Source organism: Nylanderia fulva, unplaced genomic scaffold (genome assembly GCF_048542155.1).
Source record: "Nylanderia fulva isolate GAGA-0341 unplaced genomic scaffold, ASM4854215v1 Scaffold1, whole genome shotgun sequence".
In the NCBI taxonomy this organism is placed as follows: domain Eukaryota; kingdom Metazoa; phylum Arthropoda; class Insecta; order Hymenoptera; family Formicidae; genus Nylanderia; species Nylanderia fulva.
In genome coordinates, this window is record NW_028189192.1 from 2,794,884 (window position 1) to 2,808,403 (window position 13,520).

At 40.4% G+C, this 13,520-nt stretch overlaps 4 protein-coding genes across 4 annotated transcripts; 2 read left to right on the plus strand and 2 right to left on the minus strand.

The window, feature by feature from the left end:
• Positions 1–408: 408 nt before the first annotated feature.
• Positions 409–4,095, minus strand: LOC114928383 (uncharacterized). The gene is made up of 4 exons (XM_029299531.2): positions 3,977–4,095; positions 2,914–3,507; positions 2,391–2,571; positions 409–1,841 (listed from the first exon to the last, which is right to left on the minus strand). Exons 1-4 carry the CDS (start codon positions 3,989–3,991, stop codon positions 1,489–1,491), a joined length of 1,143 nt encoding a protein of 380 aa, XP_029155364.1. The 5' UTR covers positions 3,992–4,095; the 3' UTR covers positions 409–1,488.
• An 840-nt stretch (positions 4,096–4,935) lies between these two features.
• On the minus strand, positions 4,936–5,974 carry LOC114928435 (uncharacterized). Its single transcript, XM_029299627.2, has one exon. The coding sequence runs from the start codon at positions 5,873–5,875 to the stop codon at positions 5,231–5,233; it is 645 nt and encodes a 214-aa protein (XP_029155460.2). The 5' UTR covers positions 5,876–5,974; the 3' UTR covers positions 4,936–5,230.
• Positions 5,975–6,753: 779 nt separating this feature from the next.
• Positions 6,754–8,422, plus strand: LOC114928445 (uncharacterized). The gene is made up of 2 exons (XM_029299656.2): positions 6,754–7,324; positions 7,620–8,422. Exons 1-2 carry the CDS (start codon positions 7,313–7,315, stop codon positions 8,100–8,102), a joined length of 495 nt encoding a protein of 164 aa, XP_029155489.1. The 5' UTR covers positions 6,754–7,312; the 3' UTR covers positions 8,103–8,422.
• Positions 8,423–11,054: 2,632 nt separating this feature from the next.
• LOC114928464 (uncharacterized) lies at positions 11,055–12,758 on the plus strand. Its single transcript, XM_029299682.2, has 3 exons — positions 11,055–11,215; positions 11,416–12,037; positions 12,490–12,758. The coding sequence occupies exons 1-3, from the start codon at positions 11,204–11,206 to the stop codon at positions 12,675–12,677; spliced, it is 822 nt and encodes a 273-aa protein (XP_029155515.2). The 5' UTR covers positions 11,055–11,203; the 3' UTR covers positions 12,678–12,758.
• The last annotated feature ends 762 nt before the right edge of the window (positions 12,759–13,520 follow it).

Sequence of the window (13,520 nt, forward strand, 5' to 3'; positions counted from 1 at the left end):
AGTGTGTTATATATAAATATGAACATTATAAATACATATTAAAATTTAGATTTATATATATATAAATATATATGTAAAAGAGAATGTTATGTATAGAAACGACAACAGGACGGGGCCTGTAGAGGCACACAGGGAGAAGAAAAAGAGAGCGAAATATCGATTATATTATTACAACACTTTCTTGACACGCAAAACGTTGCTATTGATATACTTTTATTATTATATTATCGTTATATTATTATTATATTGTCATTATAACTTCATTATTATCTCTCGAGCGAGATCAAATATTATCGACAATCTTGTTAATAGCTGCCTGTCACTTTCGTTATCCGGATCAACATAGCGATTACGCCACCATCACGACAAGCGTGACAAGTGATTAGCATGCGCGAGAAGCGGCATATAGATCTATATATATATATATATATATATATATATATATATATATATATATATAGTTGCAATATCGATCAGCTGTAATTAATTTTGGACGAGTGTGTGCGGAAATCCTCGAGATTCGTCCTGCCGCGTTGATGAATTATTATTACACGATCCACTTCGAGCTTAAATCGTCCATGACAGTCGCTGCTTATGGTATGATGACTACGATCGAGAGTTCTGCTCGATGCAAATATCGAACTAAATCGGGCCAGTAAAAAAAGCAGAAACTTACCTGATTAATGCGTAGTCTGATATCTAGCGAGCCAGTTGCATTGCGTTTTCGAGTAAAAAAAGGCAGTGATCCTTCGAGAATCGCCAGAAAAAGCCTCTACTTTAAATCCAGATCAATTTCAATCAAAGTGATTCAGAGAATTCGAGGTAAACTCTTTTAAGTGAAAAATTTTAACGTATTTTCCGATGTTGTGTAAAATCGTCTTGTTCGAAGTTTTTCTGAATGTAATTGAGATGTTAGGAGTATGATTTGGTCAAACTGACACATATCGTGTATGCACAATCTAGAGTTACGTATTTAAGATGATTTTATCATCGAGTCTTGTATTAAAACTGTCAATTCTCCCTGATAGGTTCTCATTATCTCGCAACTGTATATAAGAAGCTGCGATTTTTCCTTTTTTTAAGGATTTTACTGTTTAGTTTATCTCATTTATATGTAACTTACAATTAGTATTACTTTATGCGCCGAAAAGTACTATAAGTATATTTCCACTAGTGTGACAGGTGAAGATTGATTGGCGACGATGGCGATGATTGATGCTGATTTTAATTATCCTTATCCTTAGTTCTGATTATTATATATCGCGTATATATCATACTCCGTTGTGTATTGTCCGACAACATCCCAGCATTATTTTGTAAAGAAGAATAAAAATATCTTGACACATAAAAAGAAAAACAAACTCGAGAAAAACGGCCCCGATTCGATCTGCTTATTTCATCTGAGATTTTATTCTAGATTTTTCGCTTGCGTAAAAATGGTCGCATCTCTTCCTAAAGGATATATGTACGTGTATATTCTGTCGTATTTCACAGAACGTTGTAAACGACGTAATGAAGGGACAGCGGCGACGTGTATCTGATGAAGTTGGAATGCGGCGAACTCAGCGGAATTACATTCAGTGGTGCAATTGCATTGAGAGCGACAACTTGTTCGTTCGCTTCTCGCGTCTGTTGCAGTGTCTGTTGCTGCTCCTGCTGCTGCTGCTGATTTTGCTGATTTTGCTGATTTTGCTGTTGTTGCTGTTGCTGTTGCTGCTGCTGCTGCTGCTGCTGCTGCTGTTGTTGTTGTTGTTGTTGTTGTTGTTTCTTCTTCAGCGTAACTGTTTCATCGTTAGAAATTTCTGCGGTCTTCAAGATCGTCGCCGCCGGAGTGATCGTGCCTATGATGCAAAAACAACAATTACCTTCGATAATTCGACTAATCCTACGGCTTATAATTTATTGCCGGCGATTTGCCGGCTCGATCTTGTTAATTGGCGAGATCGGTTTACAAGATTGTATCAACGAGCGAGTTTTGCGAACCGGTCGCGATTCGAGAAGGGCAACCGCAGACTTGATTCTCGGTCCCGGAAATACGACGACCTTCGAAAGAAGAGCGAAAAAGTCGAGCAAGAATAATGAAAGAAGACTGATCTTGTTTAAAGATATTTTCTATCTAGCCCAATTTTAAATTTTTTTCAATGAAAAAATAATATGTAGTCTTGTCCTGTCAAATTTTCAAATTAATCTTATCCTAATTATTCCGATCACAAGATATTTATAATTTATAATCAGAATATAATAAGAAATTGCATCGAACAAATTTACATATATAGGAATTTGAACATGTTTGTCAAAAAATAATTCAATCTAATTGTAAGGTCAGATGTAATTGGAGTAGGAAAAGATATTGAAAGGCGAGTTACATGGGAAAATTATCATACAGTAACCTTGAAGGATCGACGACTCCGGTATGGCGGAAGGTTCGAGCTCATGGATTCCATGGGAGATGCGGAATATAGGCATCGCGTTTCCACCCGGTGTTTGAGGCAGCAGACGAGAGAAAATTAATGGAATCGTCGGGATGTTTGCGCCGCCGATAATTTCCTGCGTCACTCTTCCGGAGGATTCCTGTTGACCATTTTTGAAAATATCGATGAGGAATTTCGGGACGGGAATACTTCGTGAAATTTTAAAATACGCTGGACATACCATTAATTACCTTGTTTAAGAATTTACAAATGTTACAAAAAGAAATTCTTTCTATTAAATATTATTTAAAAATTGATAAAAAAAATTGAAGATAATTTTTCTGTCAAATATACATATTTTTTTCAAGAGAAGAATTTTAAGAGAATCTTCAAAAATTCTAAGACTCCAATAAATAATTTATATGCAAGGCGGTAAAAAATATTATCGCAAAAATTCTTCTTTGGTGGTTGGGCCAGAATGATTTTTTTACAATTAACATACCTGACGAATGTTCTGCGGGTTCTTCTCGCTCTTGTCAACACCGCTTCTGGAAGCAACCGCTTGCAGAGTCTCGTCGTTGTCCTTCTCGTTATTCTCGACCTTCTCCGCGTTCTTATTCTCCACCTTTAACGGGAGTTCCACGAGCTTGGCTTCCACCAATGGTTCTTGCGTTTTGCCGACATTTGCGTCACCTTGATTACTTTCGAGCTTCCTTTCGTAGACCTCCGGATGCGTTTCATGACTTTGAGCCTCCTCGTCCCTTCGCGCAGCCAACTCCAGGGCCTGGAGATGCGCCGTGCGCGCGGCCATTACTTCCGGCGTGTCCTGGACCGGAAGCGGCGCCTGCGGGAGATTCGTGGCAAACACCCGGAACCCATTTTCACCATCGGCGACGTATTGAGCGGTCTGGATCACGCCGCTTTCGTCGACGTAGCTGTAAGTGCCTCTGGTCGCTCCATTGGATGTCCTGACCTCCGATCTGGCTGATCCTGGCGCGCTATAGCCGAAACTGTACTGACCCAGACTGTCCTGGTAGCCGAGGAACACTGCCGGCTTGGCGAAGCCGGTGGCGATCAAACAGTGAACAAGGAAAAGCTGAAAACGTATGTGTCAGATCAGGGTATTAGGATTATGATTTACAGCGATTTACATAACTCGCCGCATTGCGGTTTCCACTCTTTATTATAGATTTGCGGGAGGTGTCAGGTGTTTAGAATTATGGATTAGTATCATTCGGATGATGTTACAGCGAGATAAAAAAATTCCTCGTGCTCCGAGATTTTTAAAACAAAAATATTCTGTTCCTCGTAAAATAATTTAGCTACAGATAAAATATATTAAACAGATTTTTCCGAGTGGGATAAAAATTGCACGACACGAAAGGGAGAGAAGCGAACCTCCTCGGCCGAATAATGTATACCACGAGTAGCTTTTTTGTTATAGAGATAACATATTATCCTGCAGTTGTAAACCCGACGCAGGATCACCAACGCGACGCGTGAATCTCAGGATCAGTCTTCCTACGCACAGGATATGGCAGGCCTACGGAAGGACGAACACTTACGAACGCGAACTTCATGGCGTCTTCTTATCGACGACCTGTCGATTGATCCTCGATTCCGACGCGCAGCCAGGACACCTTTATATAGGCGATGGCGTGCGATCAACCACGCCTTGAGGCGACGCGTGATCCTCTTCCTCCTCTCGCGTAGAGAAATTCGTGAAGCCGGCGAAGATCACGAACATGAGAACTGGTCCCACGAGGTCTTCGAGGTCGCGAATCCGGCTTCGCGACAGAGAGACGTCTGGTTTCCATCGGGCGCCTTTTTTCCGAGCCAGGATCCGCCTCGCTCTACGTCTCTCTACCAAGGTTACGCGTAATCGTTATCGCGGAAGAAGGGGAAAGTATGAAGCGAAATCACAAAGAGGAGGATTATTAGGACGCTAATTTATCGCCCGTTTATATCCGTGAAATTCCTCTACGATCGAGCGCTTAGGGGTGCGGAATCTTCCGACTGGTTCGCGAGGATCGGTTATGTCTGCAAGATCTCATTGAGGAGACGAGATGCGGAATATTTTATTACCCTCGTGCTATTTGAGTTCTGTCGAGACGAGTCGAATGTTTGAGTCGCAGAATGTATGTGCAGAAGGTAAACGATTTATTTTATATTCATATTTTGTAAGATATAACAATTCTTTTACAACCTTTTACGGGATACGTGTAATGGTTTTGTGTAAATATAGTCTCCGTTTCTGTAAATCTAACGTGCATAGCGTCTTCTTGGCTTAAAATAATCATCCTATAATCATCATGAGATATATAAATATACTATCCTTATTCTATCGCATCTTTTATTCTTTTCTGTCGATGGAAGCATTTTACATTTTTAATTTTCTTATAGAATTTTTTATTATATAAAATTTTGTCTTTAGATATTATATGTGTAATTATGTAGCAAAATAAATTAGAATATTAAATTCATCCTCAATTATATTAATTGTCTTTTGCAATGATTTAATAAATCTTTATCATATAATTTTATTCCTTGTTTAGTATAAATTACAAATCTTACTATAATTACATTTTTTTTTTTTTTTTGCAAAAAAGCGCAACTTTTCAATAAACTTACTTTTTATTAACAAGCGTATAGAGTACATCTTTCCCACAATAAAAAAATGGTGCAACGAGAGAAAGAAATAGAAGAGAGCAATTACCTATACATAATTCATTACCATCTGACATGCGATTATCCGATAATAAGCTACAAGACGTGTCTTCTCCAAAAGAAACTTTGAGTAGAGAGATCGATCCTTCCTTTTAATAAATCAATCTGCCATAAGCGAAAACTGGACCCGCAACTGCTAGAGCATCCAGGGATCTCGCGTTCGCCGGATTCTGACGGTCGTCGTGAGCTTGAACCACCGTTTCCGGTACGAGCACCAGTGGCACCACGGAACCATCCACGAGTCGTGCAAGCGTTCCCAAATTGCTCTTCTGGTTGCCTTTGGTTGCTGTGGCTTCCGGTGCACTCAAAACTCTGCCATCAGGATCCATCACCGTTTCAGCGAGGATCAGATCGCTGGTTCCCGAGGAATCCAACGCGCCACTGGACCTCGCAGCCTCGTTCACCAGGTTGATCTTCTCGTTGACGTGCGCGGCCACGTGGGCCGCTCTGGCGGCCGCGACTTCCGGGGTGTCCACGACTCTGCCATCAACACCGAGTGGCGCGCTGTCAAATCGGGATGAATCTTGTTCTCCAACCGATGTCTCAGCTGAATTCGTTCCTCTCTCGTCGAGATGCGCGGTCGAAACTTTTAGCTGGTCCAGAATCTGTCCGCGACTGGTACCAATTTGCGTACCGGATGTCAAGGATGTCGCGTACGTCAACGGGACTGACAGGAGAGCGGGCTTGGCCGAGACCAGACTGATTAGGCCCAGCATCACGATCGCGAAACGTCTCATCTTAATCTCTCGTGGTATTTCCAGAACACCAAGAAGAGGTAGAAGGTCTTGTTTAGCGCAATCGACGAACAGGATAATCGCGCAAGATGCACTCGTTGCATGCTGATGCAGCCGCTTTTATAGCTCTCCTAGATCACGTAATGGGACGGATCTAGATCACGATCGATAGGGACGACGCGAAGGGAGGAGACCTAGAATCATTTGAGAAACGAAAAGCTGCGTGTGCGATGATCGACCACTTCCGGAGCAAGGTAAGCCTGTTTGTAAAACGAGAGCTTACAATCGGCGACACGGCAGGATGAAACGGAGAGGGATTTTCTTTCTTACAAGGTCGAGAAGACACACGATCCCGTTTCCATTTCTCCACCAGATCGGTCGCGATTTACAAGGTCGCGCTTGAGATCTAAAGGCTACGTCGATCGCGTAATCAATGCTAGATACAGGTTCATTGTTGTTTTTGCTCCATTAGGTAAGGATGCCTTTCTACCTGTCTACCTGCTTGCCTATATTACTTAATCTTTAATTACTCCGACGTGGAAACGAATTCGTCAATCTTTTTACATTTTACAAAAAACATTTAATTAAGTATATGTTTAGGTTTTAGAATTCACTTTTTTTCGAATAAATGTAAAAAGTAAAATTGAAGTGTTTAAGCAATAATAATTTACTCTTATGCTCATTTGTTTACAAAGTAAAAAATTGTATTTTGCATGTGTGAGAAATTGGATTGATTCCTATTTTATTGATAATTAATTGCATTTAGATAATTTCTTTAACAAAGAAAATTAATTTTCAAAATAATTGATATATACATATATCTTACAATAAGCATTGATTTTTAAATATTTTTTTGAGCTGAGAATTATATAATAGTTACATTTTTATAAATTTTTGTAAAATTGAATTATTGCGAAACTTTTGATCGTTTATCATTGCAACAATATAGCACTGCTAAATAGGAAGTCTTTTCTTCATCAAATGATTATAAACTGTCCGACAGACAAAGGATTATATACGTACGTCAGTGATGGAATTCAAAACATACCTAAATGGGCGACGCCAAAAAAAGCGAATCGATCGTTACTACGCAGATTCGATCGGTCTAGTTGAATAAAGGAGGAGAGGGACCAATTTAAGTGAACGTCGTGAGGGTCGCGAGTGCCGACAGAGGTGAGGCTAATCGCGATTACACAAACGAGAACGAGACGACGAGCGGGCGTCAATGTCAGATGCGTATGATATACCGATTATTATAACATGCCTTGACGATGGACGCACACATATCCTGGTAACACGAAGCGTTCGGCACAAAGTCTCTTTTTCCGAGGGAGTATATAAAGCGAAGTATTGGACAGAGTGCAGGACATATTATTCCAGCACCTTGGCGAGTACTGATCATTGGTAGCGCTAAAAAGGAGCTAAGAGATTTCGTTCAACATGAAGCTTCTCGTAAGTAATAGTCCAAGTGATTTTATATCGATGCATCTGCTCCCATTTCTAAAAATAATTTCATCCTCTCATATTTTAATATTTTAACATAATTTAAATCAAAGATACATTAAACCATTTTAGATTAATATGTATTATTAAAATGTTCTAATGCATGTATGTTAAGATTGAACAATTCTTTTCACAGGAAAGAATTGCTTGAATAAAATACAGAGGATCTGAAAAAATAAAGCTGCGAAAAAATGTTATTATAATAATATTAAAAAGCACACACATCTCTTTTTACATTCTCTAGATCGTCTTTTCCGCCGCTTTGGTTTGCGCCTTCGCTCACCCAGCACTGATTTACACCAATCTGGTATCCGGTGCGCCGATCGGTCCGGACGGCCGGGTGGTGGACACCGCGGAAGTAGCCTTGGCCAAGGCCGAGCACGCGGCCGCTCACTTCAACGAGAGAATTAATCTGGCCCAGGAAGCTGTCAGATCGGCCGATGTGCTGACTTACGTCGCGCCGACGAACGTGGCCGTGATCGGCCACGGAGCCCCCCAGCTGGTGGAACCGGTTGCGGTGGCGACCAAACTGGTACCCGGAGCACCCATCGGACTCGATGGGCGCGTCGTGGACACACCGGAAGTGGCCCTCGCCAAGGCGGAACACGCGGCGGCTCACGTCAACGAGAGACTCGGCCACGAGGTCGCGAGATCAGCCGTTGTTCACGAACCAGTCGTCGTCCTGGATCGCAGTGCGTCGCACGGTTATTACTATGTTTCTTCTTGAATTCAATTCGGCGATAACAAAGCGAACAGTATAATGGGATGCGAATAAATCTGGATAATCTTGGCATGGCGTAATTCTCCGAATATTTTATTTCGATTGTCATTCTTCTTTTCTATGTTAAAAAAAATTAGAACCTGAATTTTGGAAGATGTTCTTATCAGACTTTCTCTGACAATGAGTATAGAACTCTGGATTTTAATATTTTCCACAGAATATTTCAAGATCATTTTTTTATAGTGTCCCTAATTATAGAGCGAACATTTCACCTTCAAAGAGCATACATGGATATAATGTAATTAACGATAAGTGGTACCGGTGTATATCTCTTATGTAGAAAATAATAAAAAATTAAGAAAATACATTTTGTTATAATACAATTATTATACTTCAATATAAAAAAAATATTTATTACTTCAACTTTTAAAAAATAATATTAAAAATAATTATTATTTGATTAGAATTTTGAAAAGCACTACCCTAATAGCACAACATATCTAAAAGATATTCAGAGGATATTTAGAGGACATTTGAATATCCTCAGGATGTTCTCTGAACGTCTTCGGGATATGTGTGTTGTTAGGGTAGTATTATATAAGTATATTCATATATGTAATAATACTTAAAATATTTCGGCAACAAATTGTGAATAGTATATGCAACTCTAACATAATGATATGTATATTAGGATCTAAAATTTGGAAAAAATTAATTATCACTCTAATGACTGAAACTAATTAAAAAATTAAAGCCTCTTTGGAAGAGCATTGCATATTTTCTGAACTAAATGAGAACTGTTCAATAAAAAGCAGAACTATCGTAATACAACCAGAAGTTCACATTTATATTTAAAAATACGAGTTTTTTTGGATGAAAGAATTGTTTAAATAATTTTATAATTATTTCAGATACCTATTATTCTTTCAATTATTTTCACACTTTCCTTTTAGTCGAATTACATAACGAAACTATATAGTAGTTTGGTGTCGATATACGAAAAATGCATATCTAATTAGGCATTAAAATATTTTATATAACAAGAATACAGAATTTTTTTATATACCATAATCGTTTGTGCAAAATATGCGGAGCTGTCAAAGTGATAATACTAAAACGTTGAAGAGACGGCTTCTTAATCCCAAGAGAGACCGACTATTTACACTGCATTGAATAATTTATTTAGATACAATTATTTCGTGCTTTTTATAGATTTAACGAGTCAAGTCGTTGACTGTGAAAATTATCATTAACGCATTTGTCATGCATTTTTACAAGCTTTTTGTTTAGGCTCTTCTCAATCTCTCAAGTTTTGCTTGATCTATCATCACGATTAAATACTTATTTTTAAACAATAACAATAATGACATAATTATTGAGACGAGAAAAATAATAGACTTGTTGAGCACGATTTTCAGCCATTGCTTGAATGATTTATTTTTTAAGTCATCCTAAATAAATTCTATATGTAACATCAAGGCAGGCACCCCTTCGTGTCCTCAAATCAGTTTCGTTTTCCGCGAGAGACTGAAATACCGATTAAAGTAGCAGCGCTTTGCTTTTTCGTGCCTTATACACACACGTCTCACTTTCCTCTTTTTACTTAAACGATTGCGCGATTTTGCGTTTCACCGAATCGCAGAACAATGCGAAATTTGCCCAATCCAAGTGTCGGCAAAAATATTCTCTCCGTCCGCCGCTTTGCGGTGAGATTTGCGCCAGGATGACAATATCGCGCAATAGTAATAGTCACACCGACTGTCACTTTCGTAACGTCGATATTCCACGCTCGTCGAGCGAACGACTCGAGGGGTGGCCGCAACAAATCACTCGATCGATCCGATCGAGCGCGGCGACGCGGATTGATAAGCCTCGTGATGGCTGATAGCGAAGTAACGGCGGGTGTTAATGAGCAAAACGGCGAGGAAAGGCGCGGCCGCTCGTACGATGACAGTAACGCGGTCTCACCTTGCATGTCCGCATTTACCGGTGCACTTTGTAACGCGAGTTTTTGCGTCGAGCGATGTCAAAGGTGTTTATGCGACACACCTCGTGCGGATACGTCGATCTATTCAACACACGTTCGATATATAGCACATACGCCTTTACAGAGGATATTAAAATTATCTCTTTCTCTCGGGACACGCCTGTGAAATATATTGCAATATTGTAACTAAAATGGTGGAAAACATTTCGACCTAATAGATTTTTATTAATTAAAAAATATGAAGAATTATCTTTGTTTATATGACGAATATGTGTTTGAAGACATTTTATTGCAGAGATCCGTATACGCCACAAATGTACTGCAAGAAATGCGTTTTGTGTCGGGAATTGTGCATTCTCAATGTACTTTGTCCTTCGACTTTGAGTCCTTCGGATCGTTTGTTCAGGGCTGTTCAGTCGTTTATCGCTGAAACATGCCTCTTTGTTGTTTCTCAGTATCGAGATCCATTCTATCAGCACACGATTTAATCGGAATTATTCGAGGCGAAGTGAAAAATAAACGTTCCTTGGTTCGATAACACGATAAGGACACTGAATATTAATATATGTTATTAAATTCCTACCTCAGAATCTTGATGTGCACGAAGGAAAGAAGAAATATCGTAAAAGGAAACTCGTGTAATCGAGATATATCTTTTCGATCTTAATTCCGTGAATGAGAATTCCCGGCCTCATCGAGAGATTGATGGCAGTTGAAGTTTTATCAATCAAGAACGAGGTGCACCATTAGCTGCTGCAACGCGTTTCCGCTCACGAGTGCAGGGACCACGTTCAAATGTCAAGGTCGTTGATGGCAAAAGAGAAAAAAGGGAGAAGGAGACAGCATTCCCTTTTCCGATTCGCGAGCAAACTTCCCGGGTTAGCCGATCACCTCTCCGGCTTCCCCCAGGTCGATCGGTCCTCGTAGAGGGGACGGACGAACACGACTATAAATGGTACCGACCGGCCGTTCTCCAGAAACATAAAACGCCGAACCGACGTCCGGCCCGGGTCCCTCCAGTCCTGGGAGCGAATACTGGCAGAACAGCAGCGCTCTTTTTTTTTAATCAGGAATAAGAAGGTGTGGGAACCCAGCGAAGAATACACGCCCCCGGATCATCATGAGAGGCCTGGTGAGTGATCCCACGATAAAGGAAAGTGAAAGGTTGATCGAGAGTAATTGAGAAATGTCGATCGCGCAACTCGATGATTCGATGAGCGACGAATAAATAAATCTAGAAATTAAAAAAAAAAAAATATTGAAAAGAGTTAACTGTACATAAAAAATGTTTTCATACGAGGCGACATTTTTTTTCAATCATCTCTCTTCTAGATTTTCCTGCTCGTCACAGTAGCGACCTGTAGAGCCGCTTACGTCGGTTCGTCCCCGTACGGGGGTCCCTTGGTCCACCAGCCCCAGATCGCCCCGAACTACGCACCACCCGCGCCAGTCGGTCAGGACGGAAACGTCATCGACACACCGGAAGTGGCGCAGGCGAAGGCCGCGCACTTTGCCGAATTCGCGAGGGCCGCCGCTCGCGCTGCCCAGGACGAGAAGGATCATCAAGGAGCATCCGGTTACAATCCGCATGTCTCGTCGCCGACTTACAGCTACCCAACAGCCGTTCAGCCTACCGCGGTGCCCTTCCTGAGACAGGATTATCAGCAACCTACTCCGATCTATCAGACGGCGAACCACGTGCCGGCGCCACCCGTCTACAATTATCAGCAGCTCCAGCAATACGACGCCGGGGCGAACTTCGCGAACCAGAAGGGTTACACGTTACCCGCTAAAGCCACCACCTTCGTGCCGGCGCCATTGGCCGAGGACGGGACGGTCTTAGACACGCCGGAAGTCGCGGCCCTGAAGGCAGCTAGACTGGCCGAGCTCGCCGAGGCCGAGGCTCGAGCCTACAAGCATGCGAGTGCACATCCGGAAGAGAACCAGGGTCAAGGTGAGCCGAGGAAGAACCGATGACGCGCTCTGCGTGGGCCGCGTAAAACCTGACGTAGGACGTGGATAAAATAGGGTCTCTCAGCAGCGTATACGATCTCGAAGTTCAAATTGCAGATTGATGAGTTTTGCCTTAACGTCCCTAATAGCACATATCCGAAAGGAATTCAGAGGATATTCGGAGGATAACCAGAAGATATTCGAACATCCTCAGGATGTTCTCTGAAAGTCTTCGGGATATATGTTCTGTTAGGGATGGAAGTATAATAAATCAGAAATAATGTAATAAAGAGAGATAATTCTTCTAATAAGATTGTTAAGGGCTAAGTCTATTCGATGAGTCCAATTAGTTCTGTAGATTATATATATATATATTTGCGCGTTCTAGCTTGTTCCTTTAAATCGCCAAGTGTCTAATTTTATTTTACGATGTTTTATTACGTGTGATTTCAGCTTATTCCGGATCGCCGGTCGGCCCCGTCAACTATAATCCTAATCTAGGACATTACAGTGCTTCCCGAGAATTTCCAGGATCCTCGTATCCTGGAACTCAGCCTTACATCGCGCAACAAGCGTACAATCCGTCGTCGGGTTACCAGCCTCATCATTATCAGTCCCAACACTTAATAGGAAACTACTAATCCTGATGAATCGGTCGATTGACACGTTCCGAAGAATGTACATAATCTAGATTAATAAATTGTTTTCCTCTTTCCTACGGATTTTCGTTTTAAATTCACATTTATATATTCATGTTCTTTTCTCGATATGTTCATCGCAAAACACTTACTGTACTGTACCTTTTTTTAAACATCCAAAAAATAATTGTGATATATAAAGACTGCTGAAAAAAAGATTTAATAGAAGGATGAATCTGAACTTTTGTCCTCTCGTCCACCCTCATCTTTCTATTTGATAAAATTATTTTTTCAAGACATTTGAAACAAATGTCTTGAAATACCTAATTAAATTATATTGAATTTTATATCTGTTTTTTTATAAATTAATGAGCGCAATAAATTGTAATTATTATTATCATCACGAATTGGAGCTATAAAAGTGCATCGAGTGCGTGCTTGTATATGTTTAATTATAACTAATTTTTAAAATTTTTAAACGTAGTTTTTATCATTTATTTCTCTTAATTGTGACATTGACAGATTAATATCGAGAGATCGAGATATAAATAAAAAATAAATCAAGAAATGTAAATTAAGATTCATTTCTCTCATCAACACATGTGGAAAGGAGGAATTGGAAATTCTTTCGCGAAATTTCTCTCGAAAAAAATCGCGATGGTTCTCGTGTTGCAATTTTTATGTCTTAATCTAAGTAGAAATCGGAAGAAGGGAGCAATCGGATCGTCGTGGGATACCGATTAGGAAAGTTCTTACGTTTTGCACCGCTGCGGGACAATATTGTAATAATCGTCCCGTACGACTGCGTGCATGCAATTTTATACGCAAGCAAAAAGTCGGTCGTCG